General features: G+C 34.1%; 1 protein-coding gene across 39 annotated transcripts in view; it reads right to left on the bottom strand.

Moving 5' to 3' along the window:
- Positions 1 to 23,921, bottom strand: part of PPIP5K2 (diphosphoinositol pentakisphosphate kinase 2) — a 77,674-nt gene that overhangs the window by 51,479 nt on the left and 2,274 nt on the right. For 38 of the 39 annotated variants that reach the window (XR_012413995.1, XR_012413993.1, XR_012413994.1 and 35 more), the window contains exons 2-9: positions 20,763 to 21,155; positions 16,479 to 16,674; positions 13,320 to 13,410; positions 11,993 to 12,078; positions 5,029 to 5,183; positions 3,672 to 3,773; positions 2,383 to 2,544; positions 267 to 388 (exon numbers count right to left, since the gene is read on the bottom strand). Coding sequence is in view for 36 of the 39 variants with exons in the window: in XM_065546607.2 (XP_065402679.1) it covers positions 267 to 388; positions 2,383 to 2,544; positions 3,672 to 3,773; positions 5,029 to 5,183; positions 11,993 to 12,078; positions 13,320 to 13,410; positions 16,479 to 16,674; positions 20,763 to 20,876 (1,028 nt within the window). In the remaining 3 variants the exon portion in view is untranslated. Of the gene's footprint in view, positions 1 to 266; positions 389 to 2,382; positions 2,545 to 3,671; positions 3,774 to 5,028; positions 5,184 to 11,992; positions 12,079 to 13,319; positions 13,411 to 16,478; positions 16,675 to 20,762; positions 21,156 to 21,904; positions 22,023 to 23,921 lie in introns of all 39 variants that reach the window. The other variant, XM_073993994.1, reaches the window with a different exon arrangement.

Below are 23,921 nucleotides of genomic sequence, written 5' to 3'. Positions count from 1 at the left end.
TAAACTTTTGACTAATAATCAACATGTTATAGTATTTGTAAACGTATGAAGTTAAAGGTTTTCATCTATACTGATCATAAATTAATCTGTCTTTGATAAGCCAAAGTATAATTCAGGATCTGGCATAGTCTTCGGGGGTATCATTTTATGAACACTGATCTTTACTCTAGAAGGCTTAAAAAAACCTGACCATTTAATGTTAACAGTTATTTGGTTTCTGAAAAACTAGTATATGAAGGTAAAAAGAAAATTTAAAAAATTCTTACCCAAGTATTTTTGCACAGTCATCATAATACTTCATGGAATTTTTCACAAAACTGAAGCCATTGACATCACAGACATAGGACTGTCCATTGGCCCGTAACAAATCAAAGCCACAAACTGTTTGCTATTTAAAATAAGTTATAAACTTTAAGGTTTAATTTAAATTATTAAGATTCACAGTTTTCTAGTCGTATCAGAACATATCAAATTTTATAAATGCTTAAAAGTATATTACTATATATTGGTTTACTTCACAATAAGAAATGAAAGAAATTATTTATTTGTAACTTGAGTACTCTGAAAATACATTATAGAGGCTATATGATTATTTAAGTCTTTTATCATAAAGTAGATGTAGAACAATAATGCATAAGCGGCTAGAGAGGCCCCCAAATAATATATTCTATCACAAAGTTCTACAATTAACATCTAATTTAAAAACAAAAGCAAAATTGTTAAAGGATCTGAAAAAAACAAAAAACAATAAACTTGGCAATAGCAGAAATTACATCATGTTAATCAAAAAAAAAAAGAGGGAGGGCGGATATGGAGAACAGTTTTGAGGACATATTCCAGAGGAAATCCTGTGATCTGTTTTGTTTGGTTTTGAGAGGTAGTGTCACTCTGTCACCCAGGCTGGAGTGCAGTGGCACAATCTTGGCTCACTGCAACCTCCACTTCCCAGGTTCAAGGAATTCTTGTGCCTCAGCCACCCAAGTAGCTAGGACTACAGGCGTGTGCCACCACACCAGGCTAATTTTTGTGTTTTTTAGTAGGGACAGGGTTTTGCTATGTGAGCCAGGTGAGTCTGGGGTTCCTGGCCTCAAGTAATCCACCTACTTCAGCAACCCCAAAGTGCTGGGATTACGGGTGTGAGGCACCACACCCAGTCAAAATCCTGTGATCTTTTAAACCCCCAATACCACATATTCGTGAACACCTGTAATAAACTTACTTTATTTGGGAGAAGAAAATGGCCAAAAGGCATGAATTTGCCACTCAGGCTCTAAGAACTTTCTGATCTAACATTTGATGTTCAGTCATCAGGTATTAGTAGAATGTGATTTTTTTGTCACAGCTTTCAGAATCCTGGCATAATAAAAGGATTTCTATAAAGCTATTAAAACTTATTTACAGGCTAACATTCCTTCCATGAAAGACACTTCAAATTATTAAGGCACAAAGTAATTCTTTATTGTTTAATAGCCAGTAATATATACTAGCCGTTAAGTTAAAGATCCAAGGCAAGATTTCAAAAAGGTAAAATTTTTATCCTTCATTAAATGAAGGTTGTACTATTTCTATTTAAATCTTTACTATATAGTAGTTAGGAAGAAACCTAACAATATAGATTGAGAGAATTAGTCAAATGTCAAAAGTCAAAAAGTTTTTTTTAAGAAATGTTTTTGGCTGGGTGCAGTGGCTCACACCTGTAATTCCAGCACTTTGGGAAGCCGAGGTGGGCGGATCACGAGGTCAGGAGTTTGAGATTAGCCTGGCCAACATGGCGAAACCCCCTCTCTACTGAAAATACAAAAATTAGCCGGGTGTGGTGGTGGGTGCCTGTAATCCCAGCTACTCTGGAGGCTGAAGCAGGAGAATAGTTTGAACCCGGTCGTGCCACTGCACTCCAGCCGGGGCGACAGCAAGACTCTTGTCTCAAAAAAAACAAAAACAAAAACAAAAACAAAAAACAGAAAGTTATGTTTTTATATTGTTTTCATGAACATCTTTTATCATATATTAGGCCAAAGAATCAATCACCAGGGCTAGACCACTGAGAACTGTTTTCATTTAACAAAAAAACTTACCAATTATATGAAAGTAACACTTAAAGCCAGTTTCAAAAAGTACACTAGACAATAACCCTAAAACACTGATTAGTTGAGTCATTTCTGTAATTTTAATTTCTGAATAAACTGACCAGGTTTTCTTTTATATAATGCAAAAGAATATACTGGCACTACAAGAATCCCTTGAAAAATACATGAACCATTCAGATGTATTAATTACTTTCTCAGTTTACTTCTCCAATTATAAGCACCAATAATGTCTTAGTCAAAAAAGAAAATTAGAATTTACCTTTATAAGGATCTATAGATTTGTATAACATCTTACCTTAAAAGCAAGGCAGACTTTCCAAGCAATTAATTTCTCTCGTGCATTGAGAATAACAGGATATCTTACTTCTTTTCCTTCACTGTCTCGTTCCACCTTGCCATCAAGTGCTGGAGATTTTCGAGCTTCAGCATGGGCATAATCTGGACCCACTGTATAAACCTTTCAAAAATGTTAAATAAATGTATAAATACATATGTGTGTGTATGTGTGTGTGTGTAACCAGCAGACAACAAATCCAGTAAAAATCAATAACTAAAAACTAGTTCTGAATCCAGGCAATAATAGACACATCTTTTTATTTTACATGCCCAAATTTTCAGTTCATTGGGAAAGGTTGTAAGTAATCATTATATGGCAAAATTGGTAGAGTGAAGTTTCATTCTCTATAGAGAACTATTATACTGAGTATTATGAGGGAATACTAGGATGTATACAATGTGATTGCTGTCTTCAAATTGTTTTAGTTTAACAAATGAGAGATGCAAATAACTATTATAGGGGAAAAAAAATCCCAAAAGAAAATCTTTAAAAGGGTGAGGGTATGAATCTGAGTGCAGATAAGAGAAGAAAAGTTAAAGAAAGAGGCAAGAACAGCATGATGTATTCAGGTATTGGCAAGTTATCTGATGTAGTTTATACTGTAAGAAATGAGGTTTATAAGACAAACAGAGGACACTGAAATATCTTGTATGGCAGGATTATGAATCTGGTTATTATCCTGTGGTCAATAAGGATCCACTAGAGAACTTTTAAGGATTCATACTCAGATTTATACTTTAGAAAACATTCCGGTTAGAGAAAGAATGGCTGAAGGTAAAGCAATTAAGACCTTATTTGTCACCAACTAAAACGACAGATATGTTTTATATCACATCACAGTTGTCACAGATCTCAAAACCTCACTTACACTAATCACTGCTTGGAAACTGTGATGGTTATTAGACCTTTATCCCTGGTATCTTATTATTTAATGCCCCTTTAAAGACTTATTATGTGTAACACAAAGTTGGTTTTTAAATATTTTATTATATTTTAATAAAATTTGTCTCCATCATAATCTTACATGTTTAAAGCATTTAAAAACACTACTCTTAAAAAAGAGTCTTAAGACTCTTTTTTAGGCTTAAGACTGCTAAAGATGTTGATGGTACAAAACATGAGGAATCCCTAATCAAAAAGAAAGAGATCCTGAATAAAGGTTAGATACAGTTAAAGATTAACTTCTTTTTCTGATATCATTGGTAAACTTGAAATATAAAACTAAAATCTATTTTAATCAATCCTACCTTAACATCAGTACCATCTGTGGGCATAAACTCTTCATATATATATGAGCCTGTTTTTCGTACATTGCTTTCTGGAGAATAAACACTACTTCTACTGCCAATCTGAAAACAAAAGATGTCCATCGATATAAAAAAGCAAATTATTTCCCTCATTTTTATGATAAAATGACAAATAGTTTATTAACCACCTATTTACATCTTAGACATTTTCAAATACATTTTTAATCCACAAATAATTAACAAAACTTACTACATACTTGGCACTATAGTAGTCTCTATTGTTACCATAACTTACATATTAAAGAGTATAGAAATACAATGAACAGTAAGAGTTATATTCCTAAGATTCATCCAGGTTGCTGCATGTAAGCTTGTTCATTTTTACTACTCTAGAATTTTCCACTGTATAAATACACCAGAATTTATCCATTCTCCTATCAATGTATGTTTAGGTTGTTTTCCAAGCTTTGGTGATTACAACGTTGCTTTCAACGTTCTTATGTGTCGCAACAGCAAACTTGTATGAGTGTTCCTAAGGTATATAATAAAAGTGGAACTGCTCGGTGATAGAATGTGCTCATATTCAACTTGTGAAGATAATGAAAAATCTTTCTCAACTATTTTAACAATGTAGGGTCTCATCAGCAATGTGTAAGTTTTCACTGTTCTACATCCTTGTTTACACTTGTTACTGTTAGGCTTCTTAATACCTGCTACTTTAATGGATGTTAAAATGGTATCTCACTGTGTTCTTAATTTGAATTTTCATCAATTTTTATACATGTATATGCATTTTACATTCTGATACATTGCTAAATTATGTTGTTAAGAGGCTACACTACTTCGTATTTCTGCCAACAATGTTTGCCCTTGTGCTTATTTCTCAACTAGTTCAATATTTTTTATCTTTGTCAATCCAAAAAGTAATACAATGTCATTATAGCTAGATTTGATTTGCATTTATTTTATTATGAGTATAATTAAGTGTACTTTCAGGTATGTAAAGTTATCAGTGTTACTTTTTCTATGAGCTGTTATTTTTCTGGACCATTATTCTAAAAGACTGCTACAGTTTAAGTGAATTTCTAGTTTGACAGATATACAAAATGGGAGGGAAAGGAAAAGTCAAGTATCCTTCCTGGCATTCTGCAGGCAGAAATTCTGCTTAACAACATTAAATACTAAAATGATGCCATGCCTTTCTAACAAAGTATATCAGTTTTATAAATTTACCTCTAAATGATACATTTTCAAGAGTTCAATATTTAACCATAATTAAATGCTTGATTGCTTTTAATAACACTTACACAACAATGTCTAAAGAAGAGTATTCACACAAAAGTTACAAACGTTTTACCTTTCTAAAGAGTCTTTGACTTCCACCACCAGCAGAAGTTGGGTAATAAATGTAAACATTGTGATCTTCTGCACTGACTGGCTTTTCTACAAATGGCTTTTGAAAAACTTCCCCATTTACTTCTACATGATCTTCCCCTTCAATCAGATTACATTCTATAAAACAAACATGATTGCAAGAAATATCACATATTCTTATTATATTATCAGGACACCACATTATTATCGAGGACTTTTTTTACTAAAAGACCGTAAAAGAAAAGTAAATTTGGATAATGTACTCACTTGATTTCAATCATACATGTTTATATAAATAACATATGTCAACGTTTATGATATATATGGCATTAAAAGCTATAGTTCTTCAAAATTTTACAGACTTACCATTTCACACTACCACACCACAGAATTCAAAGTTAGACGTGAAATTATTATATCAAGACTGAGAAGTAACTCAAGAATGTCACCATCTTCTGAAAACTGTGTGAGATTATTCGTATCACAGATATCGTAAAACATGAAGTTATTTAAGTTAGAAAGTAACTCATATGCAAAGTAAGCCAGCAATTCAATTAGAAAGTTAAATTTTTACCTCTAGACAAGAAAAGTTTCCTGCTTCAGACGATGATTACTTTATCTCTTTTTTAAATGTTATTTTTAACCATCATGGGTACATAGTAGTTGTATATATTTACGTGGTCCATATGAAATTCTGATACAGGCATACAATGGTCTAATAATCAAATTGGAATAGTTGGGGTATTCACCATCTCAAACATTTATCATTTCTTTGTGTTAGGAACATTCTAATTTCACTCTTAGTTATTTCAAAATATAAAATAAATTATTGTGAACTACAGTCACCCTATTATGCTACCAAATACTGGATCTTATTCATTCTATATAACTGCATTTTTATACTCACTAACCATCCTCACTTTATCCCCGTCATCCTTGCAACCCTTCCCTCCAGTAACAATTATTCTATGCTCAAGCTCTAAGAGTTCATCTTTTTTTTTTAAAGCTCCCACACGTGAAAACATGCAATATTTCTTTCTTGCCTGGCTTATTTTACTTAACATAAGACTTCCAGTTTCATCCATGTTGTTGCAAATGACAGGATTTCATTCTTTTTATGGCTGAATAGTATACCATTGTCTATAGGTACCACATTTTCTTTATCCATTAATGGACACTTAGGTTGTTTCTATACTGGCTATTCCAAGTGGTGCTGCAATACACATGAGTGCAAATATCTCTTCAATATACTGATTTCCTCTTTTTTTGGACATATACTCAGCAGTGAGATTGCAAGATCATATGGTAGCTCTATTTTTAGTTTTTTGAGGAACCTCCATTCTGTTCTCAATAGTGGCTTTACTAATTTATATTCCCACCAACAGTATTCCCTTTCTCCACATCCTCACAAACATTTCTTATTGCTTGTCTTCTTGATAAAAGCCATTTTAACTGGGATGAGTTGATATTTCATTATAGATTTGATGTGCATTTCTCTGATGATTGGTGACGTTGAGCATATTTTCATATACCTATTGGTCATTTGTATGTCTTCCTTCGAGAAAAATCTGTTCAAATCTTTGCCCATATTTTAATTAGATTGTTTTTTTCCTATAGAGCTGTTTGAGCTTCTTATATATTCTGGTTACTAGTCCCTTGTCATGACGTTGAGCATATTTTCATATACCTATTGGTCATTTGTATGTCTTCCTTCGAGAAAAATCTGTTCAAATCTTTGCCCATATTTTAATTAGATTGTTTTTTTCCTATAGAGCTGTTTGAGCTTCTTATATATTCTGGTTACTAGTCCCTTGTCAAATGGGTAGTTTACAAATATTTTCTCCCATTCTGTGGACTGTCTCTTCACTGTATTATTTCCTTTGCTGTGCAGAAGCTTTTCATGTTGATGTGATCCCATTAGCACATTTTTGCTTTGGTTGCCTGGGTTTCTGAGGTCTTACTCAAGAAACATTTGCCCAGACCAATATCCTGGAGTGTTTCTACAATGTTTTCTTCTAGTAGTTGCATATTTTCAGGTCTTAGATTTAAGTATTTAACCCATTTTGATTATGTATATAGAGAAAGATAGGGGCCTAATTTGATCCTGCATATAGATATCAAGTTTTCCCAACACTACTTACTGAAGAGACTGTCCCTTCCCCAGTGGACATTCTGGTCAACTTTGTTGAAAATGAGTTAATTGCAAATGTGTGTACTTTTTTCTGGATTCTGTATTCTGTTCCTTTGGTCTATGTTTCGATACCAGTACCATCCTGTTTTGGTTACTATAGCTTTGTAGTGTAACTTAAAAGTCAAATATTGTGATTCCTCCAGTTTTGTTGTTTTTGCTCAGGCTGGCTATGACTATTCTGAGTCTTTTGTGGTTCCATATAAATTTTAGTATTTTTTTTTCTATTTCTGTGAAGAATGTCTTTAGTATTCTGACTGCATTGAATCTGTAGACAGCTTTGGGTAGTATGGCAATTCTTTCAATCTATGAAAATGGAGTATTTTTCCATTTTTTGGTGTGTTCTCTTCAATTTCTTTCATCAGCATTTTATGGTTTTCATTGTAGAAGAGATCTTTCATTTCTTTAAGTGAATTCCTAGGTATTTACTTTATTTGTAGCTATTGTAAATGGGATTACTTTTTTTTGGTTTCTTTTTCAGATTGTTTGCTGTTCGCATATAGAAATGCTATGGATTTTTGTAAGTTGATATTGTATCCTGCAACTTTACTGAACTTGTTCTAATAGTTTTGTGGTAGAGACTCTAGGATTTTCTAACTATAAGATCATATCATCTATAAACAAGGATAATTTAACTCCTTTCTTTTCAATTTGGATGCCCTTTATTTCCTTCTCTTCCCTAATTTCTCTGGCTATAATTTCCAGTACTAAGTTGAATAAAAGAGATGAAAGTAGACATCTTTGTCTTGTTCCAAGTCTTAGAGGAAATATTTTTACCTTTTCCCTGTTCAGTATGATGTTAGCTGTGGGTTGGTCATATAGGCCTTTTATCATATAAAGGTAAGTTCATTCCATACCCAGTGTTTTGAGAGATTTTATCATGAAAGGATGTTTAATTTTATCAAATGCTTTTTCTCCATCAACTGAAATGATCATATGTAGACAGTATAGAGTTGGGTCTTATTTTTTAATCCATTTTGCAACTCTATGTCTTTTGATGCAAGAATTTAGCCCATTTACATTCATGTTATTATTGATAGGTAAAGACTTGCTTCTGCTATTTCGGTATTTGTTTTCTGAGGTTTTTATTTTTTTGTCCTCCCTTCCTTCCTTCCTGTATTCCTTTATGGGAAAGTGATTTTCTGCCTGGGCACGATGGCCCCCAGCACTTCGGGAGTCTGAGACAGGAGGACCACATGAGCCAAGGAGTTTTGAAACCAGCCTGGGCTACACAGTGAGACCCTGTCCCTACAAAAAATAATTACTTGGACATGGTGGCTTGTGCTTGTAGTCCCAGCTACTCAGGAAGCTGAAGTGGGAGAATCACCAGGGAGTTGAGGCTATAGTGAAAAGTGATCACGCCACTTCACTCCAACATGGTTGAAATGCCATTATGCCACTTCACTCCAACATGGGTGAAGAGCAAGACCCTGTCTCAAATACATATATATGTATGTAATGCTCTCCGGTAGTATGTTTTAATTTCTTTTTATTTTTTGTGTATCTGTTATAGGTTTTTGTTTTGTGATTACCATAAGGCTTACAAATAACATTTTATTAGCAATTATTTTAAATTGATGACAACTCTGATTACAAAGAAAAGAAAAAGAAAGAGAAAATTTTAAAAACTCTACATTTTAACTCCATTTCGCCCATCCATGTTTTGGCGTTTTGTTGTCTCTATTTTTATGTTTCTATACTCGTAAGAAGTTGTTGTAGTTATTATTTCTGACAGGTTTGCCTTTTAGTCTTCCTATGAAATATATAAGAGGTTTGTACACCACAATGACAGTGTTAGAATATTATGTACTTATCTGTGCACTTACTATTACCAATGAGTTTTACACATTAAGATGATTTCTTGAATTTTTTTTTTTTTTTGAGATGGAGTCTTTCTCAGTCACCCAGGCTGGAGTGCAGTGGCACAATCTTGGCTCGCTGCAAGCTCCGCCTCCTGGGTTCACGCCATTCTCCTGCCTCAACCTCCTGAGTAGCTGGGACTACAGGCACCCGCCACCAAGCCCGGCTAATTTTTTTTGTATTTTTAGTGGAGACAGGGTCTCACCATGTTAGCCAGGATGGTCTCGATCTCCTGACCTCGTGATCCACCAGCCTCAGCCTCCCAAAGTGCTGGGACAGGCGTGAGCCACTGTGCCTGGCCCAGATGATTTCTAATTGTTAATGTATTTTTCTATCAGATTGATGAACTCCTTTTAGCATTTCCTGTAAAACATTTCCTTAGAGACCCTGTAAGATCTTTTTCTTATCCTATCCTATAAGGATAGGAAATTCCAGGATATTGGTAATTCATGAATCCCTCAGCTTTTGTTTAGTAAAATCTATTATGTCTTCATGTTTGAAGGATAATTTTGCTGAATAGAATATTCTAGGTTCGAAGTTTTTTTTTTCCTTCAATACTTTGAATGCCATCACACTCTCTCCTAGCCTATAAGCTTTCTGCTTAGATGTCAGCTGCCAGCTGTATCAGAGCTTCTTTAAATGTTATATACATCTATTCTCTGGGTGTTTTAAGGATCTTTGTTTATCCTTAACCTTTCAGAGTTTGATTAATATATGTCTTATTTGAGTTAAATATTCATATTCTTCTATGACCTATGGATATTCATATCTTTCTTTAGGTTTGGAAAGTTGTTATTGTTTCTTTCAATAAACTTTCTACCATGATCTCTCTATGTTTTCTTTAAGAGCACTAATTATTGGATTTGTCCCTTTGAGGCTATTTTTAAGATATATATATATATATATATAAACATTTTCCCTTCCTCTTATTAACTACATAGGTCCCAAAGTTGTCAAAGAAAAATGAAGAAAGGAGTGGGCCAAAAAGATGAAAAGTGCTACCTGAGAAGTTTGTTCAGACTCCTCTGTCAGGTCTCTTTAGTCCTTAGGTGTGTTTCATTCTTTTCCTCTCTTTCTCCTCTGGCTATGTATTTTCACATAGCCGGTCTTCAAGCTCACTAATTCTTCTACTTGATCCACTTTGCTGTTGAGAGGCTTTGATGTATATTTCAGTTTGTCAACTGAATTTTTCAGTTCCAGAATTTTGGCTTGATGGTTTTGAATTATTTCAATCTCTTTGTTAATTTCTCATGATACAATTCTGATTCACTCTCCATGTTACCTTGCAGTTCTTGAGCTTCCTCAAGACAGCTATTTTGAATTCTCTGTCTGAAAGGTCACATATCTACATCACTCCAGGATTGGTAACTGGTACCTTATTTAGTTTGCTTGGTGAGGTCACATTTTTCTGGATGTTCTTGATGCTTGTAGACATTCACTGATGTCTCGGTATTTACAAGTTAGATATTTATTTCAGTCTTCACCCTTTGGGCTTCTTTGTGCCCATCCTTCTTGAGAAAGCTTTCCACATATTCAAAAAAGACATAAGTGTTACGATCGAAGCCTGAGGTCACTGCAGCTATATTAGCACTAGGGGGCGCCCTAAGCCCAGGAATGCTACAACTCTTGCCGACATGTTCACAGAGGCACCACCATGGTAGACTAATTTTTCGGTTCTTACGAAGGTGCTTTCTTGCATTGCTAGTTTATAATTTGGTGCTCCTGTGGGGAGTGGGACAATCACTGGAGGGTATATTCGGACATCTTGTTCTGCACCCCCCTCTAGTTTTTAATAAAAGATGGTTTAAGGTATGATAAATTCATCAAAATTCCCCACAATAGTAAGTGTGAACAGAATGTTAACTCTTAAACATATATCTTGCCTTCAGACTAAGTTAGGTATAGCTTCCATGCTATGTTTTAGATAACCAGAAAAAAAGGAGCAAACAGTGCTTTAAAATACTAATAAATACTTAGAAGTACTGTTGCCCCTTGTTATAAGCGGTGACTGGTTTCAGGAACCCCTTGATATACCAAAATCTTCACATACTCAAGTCCCAAAGTTGGCTCTGCAGAATCCATGTAAATGAAAAGTTGGCTATCAGTATATGTGGGACCCACGAATCCAGTATTTTCAATTCATGTTTATTCCGTGAATAAGCAGACTGGCAGAGTTCAAACCCATGCTGTTCCAGGGCCAACTGTATTTCCAAATTCTTGGCCAGTATTTAGTTTTTGGCATTGTAGCATGAAGTTTCTAATACTTAATTCAATAGTCATAGATAAATCACTTGTTCACCCTTAATCAATAAAAATTCACTCGTATGTAATTTCAAAATTCTAACCCATGGTTCTTAGAGAGATGTCAAAGGTAGGCCAAAGAAGAGAAGGATAAATAATTCCTAAATTATTAGTTAGCCTTTTAACTCAGTGTCACCTTTTAATTGAGTGTGTTTGGCTGTTTAGATTTTTTTTTTTTTTTTTTTGAGACGGAGTCTCGCTCTGCCGCCCAGGCTGGAGCGCAGTGGCGCAATCTAGGCTCACCGCAAGCTCCGCCTCCCGGGTTCACGCCATTCTCCTGCCTCAGCCTCCTAAGTAGCTGGGACCACAGGCGCCCGCCACCGCGACAGGCTAATTTTTTTGTATTTTCAGTAGAGACAGGGTTTCACTGTGTTAGCCAGGATGGCCTCGATCTACTGACCTCGTGATCCTCCCGCCTCGGCCTCCCAAAGTGCTGGGATTACAGGCGTGAACCACTGCGCCCGGCCTAGATTATTTTTTAAAAATGGAATAGAACACTATGAATTCTTTAAATTTCTTCCAGTTAAGTATTGTAAGAATGTGGCCCAAAAGTATGTCAAGTGGCAAAGAAAGCTAACCTAAAATCTCTTACTCTTACCTTTGGGATTATTTGGGTCACGGTTCAAAATTGCATAACGAGGAAGTAAAATACCTTCAGCTTGAAGAATACTATATACTTCTCTCCTGAAGAAAAAGGAAAACATCCTTATTGTTTTATTGCTCCATTTCACAATGAATATATTATTGTAGTTTTCTTAAAAGACACTACTGTTCTACAAATAAAAAGGGTATATATATCAACCCTTTTTATTTTTTAAATAAACAAATGTCATTTCAAATATTGAAAAAAGGTATTCTGAGGAAATATTCAGCAATAAGAACAAAAATTTATGCACAATTCTTTTCTAGCTTATTAGGATACTAATTATTAAAACTGAGAACATAAATGTATTTTAAAAATGGCTGAATAAAGTTGATATATCACAGTGATAGAACATTACCTAAGCATTAAAAACCTTATGCTCAAATAGTATTTAATGACATGGAGAAATGTTCACAGTATACTAGAGAAAAGTGATTCTAATTTGGTAAAATGTGATTGTGTGTATGTATTGCTTTCTATAGAAAAAATATGATATAGTGACAAGATTAAATGGCTTTCAGTATGCTTTTACTTTTCAAACCTTTTAAAACATACATTTCTATAGCTATAGCTGTATATATATATAAATACATATGTATGAATTAATATGTAAATCTAGAGAAAATGTTTTAAATTTTAGATATTAATAATTGTTACTCTCTGGAAGAACAGAAAAAAATAGCAGAGTGAAAAAACCATAGGGTCTCATATTTACAAAGCATTTTCGTATATATAATCTCATATTGTAATGGTAACAATAGAAAATAGAATGCTGGTGAGATTATAATAGCTATAGGAGTGAAACATCGATTGAATGAAATACATAAATACACTCATATTTTATAATGTATTAGAAATCCATGCTTTTTACCTGTTCAATGAATGCTAAAATATATAGTATAATATTTTTCAAAATAGGTATACTTTACCATTTAAAAAATCTAGTTATAATGAGTAAAGTCCTAATTTCATCATCAGTCCCATGACAGAAAAAGTGCTCATAACTTTCAATGGTTTAGTAGGCTCTGGAAATTGTTAAACAATCTCGGTGAAGTCTGTCCTACTACTTGGGGAACTACTTGTGGCTTTGGCTAGATTAATCAATCTTCCTAATTATCAAGATTCCTCATCTGTAAAATTAGGTAATAAACAACTCTTTCTGAGTATTTTGAAAGTACAATGAATTAATAATGCAAAAACACCTGATGCCATGTCAGCATAGAGTAGGTACTAAATTAATGTTAATTTTCCTTCCCTTAATTCAGCCAACTTCACCACTCACCTATCTTGTATGAGATACTGCATATTCAAGTCATTGATTACAAATGGATTCCTGAGTTTTGCATAGGCAACCGCTTTGTCCAGTGGAAATCCTAAGAATACATATTATTAACATATTCTGTATAATCTCAAGATAAGCATCTATACTTTATTAATTTGAATTGATGCCACTTCCCATAAAAGATTAATTTCATTAACACATAACTGCCTTCTATAAAAGGTATGGAATAATATATACATAAACCTTGATTTAACTTATATATTAAATCTTATTTTTTCCTAATTGATTGTTAAGGCACAGCAAACCAGTGGTTATATAACCAAATTTGGAGCACTGACATGTGAGTCAAGGTCTGACTAGTCAGTCACCTGAAATAAGGTAAAATTCACCTCATACACCAAGAGAAATCTATATATAAATAGCATGGGTGTATCAGAATCACCTGGTGATTTTTAAAAAATATATTCAACATCTCTTCTTTTATCTTAGATATTTTGATGCCTACACACATAAATTAGCCGATAACCAAAGAACGTATGTACCTTTAAAAACAGTGGGCCAGGAGTGGTGGTGCACGCCTGTAATCCCAGCACTTTGGGAGGCCAAGGCAGGTGGATCACCTGAGGTCAGGAGTTTGAGACCAGCCTGGCCAACATGGTGAAACCCCGTCTCTACTAAAATTACAAAAAATTAGCCAGGTGTGGTGGCGTGCACCTGTAATCCCAGATACTTGGGAGGCTGAAGCAGGAGAATCACTCGAACCCAGGACACGGAGGTTGCGGTGAGTGGAGATTGCGCCCTTGTACTCCAGCCTGGGCAACAGAGCAAGGCTCTGTCTCAAAAAAAAAAAAAAAAAGCTATACAAGCAAAAATTAATTCATATATGACATATATGCTCAAAATATATAAGCAGAATCATGCTATTGCTCGGTCAACATTAAAATATTAGAAATTAACTCCCTAAAACTTCTAGACTGGTAAAAGTACTAATTACAATGAAAACAAATCAAATAGTAGATATAGTTAAGAACAGCTCCCCTCCCCCAAAATCTAAAAAAATCTTATGATTATATTTTATTCTCTATATTGGCACTAATGCCAGGTACAGCGGCTCTTGCCTCTCCCAGTACTTTGGGAGGCCGAGTTGGGAGGAGTGCTTGAGGCCAGGAATTCAACACCAGCCTGGGCAACATAGCAAGATCCCATTTCTACAAAAAATTCAAAAGAATCAGCTGAGGGTAGTGGCGCAACCTGTAGTTCTATCTATTCAGGAAGCTGAGGTGGGAGGATCACCTGAGCCCAAGAGTTTGAGATTACAGGGAGCTATGACTTTACCACTGTACTCCAGCCTGGTTGACAGAGCAAGACCCTGTCTCCAGGGGGAAAAAAAAAATTGACAAAACGTCTCCAATTTTATCCATCAATACACATCATTAGTTGTATACCGTAACAGTTAAAGACATAAACCAGCATTCAAATCCTGGTTCCATCTTTCACTAGCTATGTGACCTTGGGCAAATTTATTTAACGTCTCTAAGCCTCTGGTACCAGCATAAAAGAGTATTATACCAGTCTTACCTAGTAGAGTTTTGAGGAATTAATAATAGTGTGGATATAAGGCACTAAGCACAGTACCTGACATAGTAAGGGCTCAATAAATGTTATTGTTATTATTCCTTAAGAGGCAATATTTTAATAAATATCTATGGAAAAGGATAAAAATCAGCAAGCATACATAACTTTAGTATTCAACTATATAATACTAAGTATACCTGTGAAGAGACTATATTTTACAGCACTACCAGGATAAAGAGAAAAAGTATTGAAACATGCTGAAAATAAAACAAAACAAAAAGCTGTGGCCAGTTAAACCAGATTTATTCCTAAACTCCTCTTAGTTTTCGAAATTTAAATACAGATACTTTATATCAAGAATCACTTAGCCACAAATTACAAATCCTGCAAGTTTTGTAAAGACTCTCAGAATTCATTGCTTGTAAAGATGTCTCGATGTCTATGATTTGAAGCCTCCTTATAGAATTTAGCAAATAGAAAACACCTACACCGTTTCCTGCTTTTGTTTTTGTTAAAGAGAAACTTTTTCCCTACCAAGAGATGGTATGTGGAATATGACATTAGCTATAGCACCTAGTTTTTACAGGCAAATATAGCATTAACAGGAAGAACCATCTGAGGGTAAGGGAAGAATGCTTTACTCTCAAGGAGGAAGAAATTTTAAGGTTCTCTAAAATAAGCAGCCTGAGTCTTTAAAGATCAGTGTCTTGACTTCTCTATGAAATAATGAACATCAATTTAGGCTATGGTAGCACAACCATGCTCCATCTTCTTCCTGCTGAAGTAAGACTTTAACATAGCTCAGGACAACATATTTTGGTAACAAGAGATGATTAAATATGAATACATTTACAACCGAGAGCACATCTTTTCAATTAATAGTTCTTAGTGGGAAATTCACTTAATTCACAGATTCTTAGGCTATGAATTTTCAGATGTACCCTCAGCAATAATTTGATTAGTGGACTTTACAATGACATAATACTTAAGCTGAATTGATATTTCAGTTTGATTAATAAAATATAGCAAGGAATATCTAAAAATCTCAAATTATTAAGTTCCTAAAAATGAAGTATGAATATGTATATGAAAAATGATAGATCTTGTTCTATACAGCATAGAAAGGGACTTAAAGTATTCAATAATTCAAGAACTTGTCCTAAGAAACTTACAGATGCAAACAAGAGCTCACACAACCTTATTTTTAATAGTGAAAACTGGAAACTGTCCAAATATTAGGATATTAGATAAATTTAAATATGTTATGGTATATCCACACAATGATATACTATGCCACTATTAAAAACCACATTATCTAAGAATGATATGGTGGGGGAAAAAAACTTCTTGATATAATAGTGAAAAAGGTTAAATATAAAATTATACATACACTATGACATTAAATTAAAAGAAAATACACAGAGAAGACATACACTGGAAAGAAATACATAAAAATGTTAATATCACCTGTCCATGAAAGTGTCTTAAAGTTTATTTTTGTTTTATCTCATAGTCTACAATTAATATGTATTAGTTTTATACTCAGAGAAGATAAAGGAGTTTCTCCCCCACTCCCCTTAATACCTTTAGAATGGAAAGAAATCAGACAATCACATAAAGGCCAGTTTTCCACTGGTTCATTCAAAATAACCTCCTCTTCAAATACTACTACTGTGATATATTTAAATAAGGAGATCCGTTCAAGAATTTCCTTCATTGGTTTGGATTTGGATTTCTTTGCCATGGAACATATTCCAACCACAATCTGCCTTTCTGGTGGCTAAAACAAAAATGAAACAAAAAATCGGGTTAACTTTACATGAACTCCAAAGTACAGCTATCTTCATTTGTTTTCCAAAAGTAGATAAGGCATGTGATCAATCAATAAAAGGGACACATTAACAAACAAAGGAATTTTAAAAAATTATATCATTGTTATAATAAACACTTAAAAAACAGTTTTCTACAAAGGTCTGGAAAAAAATTTAAAAACAAAAACACTTTCAGAACAAATATTGTTGCTATTTTCAATGAAATTTAAAACTAAAAAAGTACCCCCTCTTTAACTACCTCTAGCATTTATTTATCCTCCTCCTACCAGTAAAGTATAGTAACAGTCAAAACCCATCTACTCTATGTAGAAAGATAAAGAATTCTCTTGCCTAAAATAAGACATAGTCCTGACTACAAAGCTATACAGTATTAAACTATTATTGTAGTTTGCACTTGAATATTAGTTGGTCACCAATGACAACCTGGAAGAAAATTTTAAAGAAAGCCACACTGCCAACAGAGGTGTCAAGTCTCTTTGCCCCTCCTGTCTTCATAGTCAATACTCCTATTTATTGGGGTTACTGATCTCTGGCATCCTCGTAACAGCTCTAAGGCCACGAGTCAGTCTAAAACTTAAAAAGCAGGATATAGAAACTAATTATGAGTAGCTCCTAGATTTATAAAATTACTCAAGATTCATTTGGTGATCTTTGCATTTAAGTGCTTGAGAGTTTTATCAAATATACAAAAGCTGTCTTCAGTTTCTCATTTCAATTCTTCTTTCTTCCATGATACTTTATATATTTCACACAACATTATAATCTAGGCTCGAAAGTGCTTTACTGGGCTTTTTCTTAATATATCTAAAAATAAAATTGGATAACATCAGAATTAATTAATTTTTTTTTTTTTTTGAGACGAAGTCTCGCTCTGTCACCCAGGCTGGAGTACAGTGGCGTGATCTCAGCTCACTGCAACCTCCGCCTCCCAGGTTCAAGTAATTCGCCTGCCTCAGTCTCTCGAGTAGCTGGGACTACACGCGTGCACCGCCACACCTGGCTAATTTTTTTTCATATTTTTAGTAGATATGGGGTTTCATCGTGTTAGCCAGGATGGTCTCGATCTCCTGACCTTGTGATCCGCCTGCCTCGGCCTCCCAAAGTGCTGAGATTACAGGCATGAGCTACCACACCCAGCCTAAATTATTCTTTTTTTATGCCTAGAACAATATTTCTGTATGGTCTCCTCAAACTCATGAAATGTAGAGTTAAAATTGTATTACAGTTGACTGGTAAATCAAATAGATTATAAATGCTAACCTTCCTGGAACCTTCTGTATTTATCCCTCTGACCATCCACTTTTATATAAGACCTTATTCAATGCTTTCCTGATCAAAAGTTTTGATACAGTTCATTATAATGTTCCTAAGGTAGATTTCCCCAGACAAAAAATGTACTCTAACCTAACATTTCACATTGCTTTACAATTTTTTTAAATGCTAATATATTAAGTCTTATGTATTACAAATCTATTTAATGAATATCTGCTCAATGGCTAAGATGAATAGGAACCATTCAAGTTTAAAATGTATAACTAAACTTACATTCTTAAGACACAATAACAGAGGTTCTCTGTTAGGTAAAACCTTAAAATCATGAAGATAATTTTTTTTTTTTTTTTTTTTTGAGACGGAGTCTCGCTCTGTCGCCCAGGCTGAAGTGCAGTGGCCAGATCTCAGCTCACTGCAAGCTCCGCCTCCCGGGTTCACGCCATTCTCCTGCCTCAGCCTCCCGAGTAGCTGGGACTACAGGCGCCCGCCACCTCGCCCGGCTAGTTTTTTTTTTTGTATTTTTAGTAGAGACGGGGTTTCACCGTGTTAGCCAGGATGGTCTCGATCTCCTGACCTCGTGATCCACCCGTCTCGGCCTCCCAAAGTGCTGGGATTACAGGCTTGAGCCACCGCGCCCGGCCTCTGAAGATAATTTTTTAAACTGATCTGAGGTATTTTGTTAGGTTGAATGTCTAAAAAAACTATATTCACATCTTTGAAGTCTAAAAATGGGAGAGAAATCTTAAAAACAGAAGAATGATCTGGAATAAATCATTTTATAAATATAAAGCTATAGATCAAATAAACTAAATCAAGCTTCTGTAAAGTGATAATAGTGCACCATACCATGTGCTGAAGATTAGATATACAGACGTACCTGTACTCAAAGTACTTTGAGTCTAACAGGGAACACAGTAATAATAAAAAACATTGTGATACATGGAATAGAAGTACAGTTGGCCCTCCATATCTATGGGTTTCACATCCATGGATTCAATTAATCATGTATTGAAGATATTTGTGGGGGAAAAAGCATCTGTACCGAACATATACAGATGATATTTCTTATCATTATTCCCTAAGCGATACAGTATAACAACTATTTACATATTTATATTGTATTAAAGTAATTTAGAGATGATTTAAAACATATGGGTAGATGCGGCTTACATGTAAATATCACACAATTTTATAAAAAGAGCTTCAGCATCGGCAGATTTTGGTAGCCACAGGGAGTTCTAGAACCAATCCCTCATGGATATTGAGGGACAACTGTATATACACCAATGTAAAGACACAGTAATGAGGAAGAAGTATTCCAATCTGTGATGAAAGAAAAAGCAAGGAGAGTGGAAAGAGTGAATGATGTGAAATCTGAGGAGGGTTTGGAAGAATGAAAAATAATTCACAAGGTATTCCAAAATAAGGTCATTTCAGAAAGGTGAAAGAGTACACACAATAGCAAAGATGCATGGTATGACAATAAATATGTGGAAATAAAAATGTTGATGTTACTAAAACATAGAAGGTAGAAAGAATGGGAAAGAGGTATGGATGTAGATATAGATGAGACATACAAGCTTTCACATGTAAGAAGACTGGCTTTGATCTGCCAGTGGTGTTCACACTATATTCAGAAGAACTCTAGAAAAAGGGGATAAAGGTAGTAGAGGCTGAGTCAATAGTGCTTTCTAGTTTAAGTGAGCCAGAGATGCTCTGCTTTCATGTTTTACTTATAGAACTTCTAGATAAAACTTCAGAAGAAAAAAAGTTTGAGCTGGTAAGAGAAGCCTGCCTGAAAATCTAGTTTTTCAGGGGCAGGAGGTAGCAAAGGTGCTCTGCATTGAAGGTTTGAAATGAGCTAACAGTAGAATTTGCATTTCAAATATGTGTAACTCCACTGTGAAAGATCGTTATTATAAAAAAGGGCTTAAAGAGTCATCTAATCACTATTTTTGGTTTTACTATTTTTACAAAATAGAACAGGTTTTTCTCCTAAAACTAAATTCTCTTTCCAATTAGAAATATATGAAAAACAAACACGTACTGTAGGTATTTTAAATCAGTATTCACAGTAAAGTAGTCTCTACTTAAAAAATTAAATGATGAGTAAGAAAAATATTGGTCTAATGTAACTATAGCAAAATGAGCATAATAAATGTATATCATTCCTAAGATCCAGTATGGATAGAACATTATATCAGAAAGAGAACAAGCTTTAGACACACACACAAACACATAGATACTTTAGGTAGCCTACCCTTTTAGCCACTCAGTTTTCAGACTTCTGAAGTTAATAAATATGAGTATCTTCAGTTCAACCAGAACTCACATTGGTAACATAAGCTTAATGAATCTAGTTAAGTAATCCTTCTTCTTTAAACCTTTAAAATTATTTCCTTCTACTTATCATCAATTATTTGCTATGTATTTCTACATACAAGAAAGCTTTTGGATTTATGGCCCAGATTACTGTTTCTCTTTGCCACTTTTTTTTTTTTTTTACCTAACACTGAGTTACACTATGAATATCACTGAAAGAAACTAAAATAGGCATCATTAAACAACATAAAGGTTTGACCCATAACTGTATTTACTGATTCATCATAGATTCAACAATATCAGTCATGAAACAAAATATACTTTTTCAGTTTAAAAATTTTCCAACAAAAAGAGTCTTAAGATTAATTCACATTAACAGTGATTAGTAAAAAGCCTATACTGTATCGGTCTTCTCTCACCAAAGAAAAAACAAACAACTTACAGAATCATCTTCCTCCTCATCGTCTTCATCTGCATGGTGGAAGAAATGTCGATAATTTCCAGGATTTATTTCTGTGTCTTCTGGTCCAACAAAGAATCTGGGGGCTTCACTCATTTTTATTTTATTTGATGTAGATATAATTGAAATGATTTATATTAGAACTGCCTCTAAGTAAATAGCATCAGAAGAAAGCATTCTCCATATATTAGCTGACACACAGGTCTGCGACAGCTTGTTTCTGCTTATACAATCACTTGATATTTTGATGACTGTTGGCAAATACTCTTGTTCTTAGATATCATTGCTTCATTGTTGATATCAAAGTTGTTGCAATTCAAAATACAAAGACAGTGAAGCTATTGCTTTCTTGAGTTGATACAGCAATCTTCTTACCTAAAATGCAATGAAAAAACTAATTTTGGGAGGTGCACTCCAAAAACATTCCTGTAAAAAATAATTTTTAATGACTCTTGTAAAATCAGCACCAATAACTTGATGTATATTGTCAAAATGAAAATACAATTTCTCCCATAAGAAAATTACTTATAACTAATAAAAACGAAAAATTAAGAAACTAAAACTGATCCTCAGTAGTATACATCTTAGCAACTTGACAAACATATGAATTAACAAAAAGACTACACATTAAATTCTTCATCCCAAAATATCTAAATCAATTAAGAGAAAATTACTCAAATTATAACAAAATTATATTAAAGCTAAATCTGTTAGCACATAGTTACGAAATATCTGAATGCAATGGAAAAGAACAGACAAAAGGAATGCAGCTTTAAAAACCACTGACAAATATTAATCTGAAATTACATTAAGTCAATTTGTAAAGCTGTCTGTAAACAGGTATTTTAGGGAACATAACAATTCTATATTCTGGTCTCATACATAAATGAACAAAAAAAGATTAGAATCAGAACAAGATTTCATTAAATAGCAGCTCTTAAACGTGTAGAAGTCGAAAACTCTTTAACAAATCTAATAAAATCTATGGATCTTCTCCTCAGAAAAAAAGAAAGTACATGTGCACTAAATTCTGCAAGCAATTTTATGTGATTCACTGACATTCAAACTCTTCCACATAACCAGGCATCCATGAGTATCAGTTAAAGAACTATCATAGCTCGCACCTGTAATCCTAGCTACTTGGGAGGTTGAGGTGGGAGGATCGCTTGAGCCCAGCAGTTTGAAGCTCCAGTGAGCTATGACTGTGCCACTATACTCCAGCTTGAATAACAGAGAAAGACTCTGCCTCAAATAAATAAATAAATTAATTAATTAATTAAATAAATATATAAGAACTATCATATATGAGCAGTATCATCTCAAAATATTCCTTACCATAGTTGTTTACATGTACTTGTTTCCTGGTCATATTAAAATTAATTATATACCAAGATGAAACTACGTAACAAATGCTTCATTTGATTACTGGTAGTAAAATAAATTAATTGATCAAATATTCTTAAAAGTCAAACAATATGCTAGGTAGAATTAAAAGCATAACTCCAAAAGTTCTATTCCTAAAGATCTAATTCCAGTATAACTGGTGACTCCCCAGTAGATATTAAAATCAATTTACCCAGTTAGCCTTCACTTTAACCATCTTTAAATTACAGTGTTACATTTAAAATAATTTGCAATTTAAAAATAAAAGTAGAAATAATTTACTTTATAAATCAATGCCTTTTGTTCTATTCCTCTGCATTATTTAACATGTAAAAAATGTCTACTGAAAAAAAAAAACAAAAAAAACAAAAAAACCCAGAAAGTTTCTAGTTGCTGTAAAACTTGATGTTGGTGGATAAGTTGATCTCAGTTCTGTTTTCTATCAAATAGCAAATATCTCTTGGTTTCTTTTAAGTTTTTTACTCTTTCCATCTAAAAAGAGCTCAAATATTTCAATAGTGGAAGGGGAATGTTCTGGAGTCAGGTACATCTGTTTTAATCTGTCACTTCGTAGCTAGTGACTTACGCTAGTTGCTATTAGTCTATAAAAAAGGGAGAATAGTAACATCTGTAACCCTGTAAAGACTAAGTGAGATAGCATAAGTGCTTGGCGTATATTAAACAATAAACCATAGGTTCCATAAACACTCCTATAAACCAAACTCCCTACTGACTCTAACATATAAATCTAAAAGAATCTGAAATGAGTATTATGCTACTAAAAATGTCCACACTCAATGCAGTAGTTCTCAAACATTAGAATGCAATGGAATCACCTGTAGGGACTTGTTAAAACACCAAACTCAAAACTCTGGGGGTGGGGCCCAATATTTTGCCTTTCCAAAAGTTCCAAGGTGATGCTGATGTTGCTCATCTTGGAATCACACTATAAGAACAATTGCTCTAGACTCAAAACTGGATTTGAAAACTTTTTCTGAAAGTTGCTCAGCTCTGTGTCCTTAGTCAAGTTATTGAACCTCTCTAGTCATCATCTGTAAAATGGGATTCTAAATTTCATATATTGTTTTGACAATGAAATTACAATACAGATGCCACAGCAAATAGCACATATTAAGCACTCAGTAAATGTTAGTTGTTTAATATCTTGTTAAATGTTGTTATGACAGTTTTCTAACAAATTTAATTGGCAAGGAACAAATATAAATAACTCAATTTAGAATGTATCTACTTACCTCTTGTCTAATGAGTCACAGAAACTCCCCTTTGCCACTGTTGTTGTTGGAGACCTCTACATCTTTTCTAGTCTTACCACACTGCTTGAGACTATCATGAACACTACTGCCTGGGATAATCATTCTTCTCTTTCATACTTTTACTGGTCACAGCCAGAGCTACCTGATCCTCAAAATAACACCCTGGATCATCCATCAGTCCCACCTAGTATTCAGATCCCCCTTACCTGAACTTAATATTTCCAAGCCATCATTGTAGCCCTTTCCATCGGTTCCCTCAGGAGCCCAACTATAAACTAGTAAATCTCTGCTCTCAAAATCAGAGGAAATGGGAGCTCCTGCTCCTGCTGCTCAGCCTGAACGCAAACACATAACCAGTTTTCCTGAAATTCCAAAAGCATTTTCCAATGGAAACACTGTTATAAATTGTGTCTCCTTTCCAGGGCACTAATAGTACATCCATGTAATAGGGAATAAATAAGCTTCTGCAGGCTGGCAAAGGCAA

This window comes from Macaca fascicularis, chromosome 6 (assembly GCF_037993035.2).
Source record: "Macaca fascicularis isolate 582-1 chromosome 6, T2T-MFA8v1.1".
Lineage (NCBI taxonomy): Eukaryota > Metazoa > Chordata > Mammalia > Primates > Cercopithecidae > Macaca > Macaca fascicularis.
The sequence above is the reverse complement of the archived record's forward strand: the minus strand, read 5'-3'. Positions and strand labels throughout refer to the sequence as shown.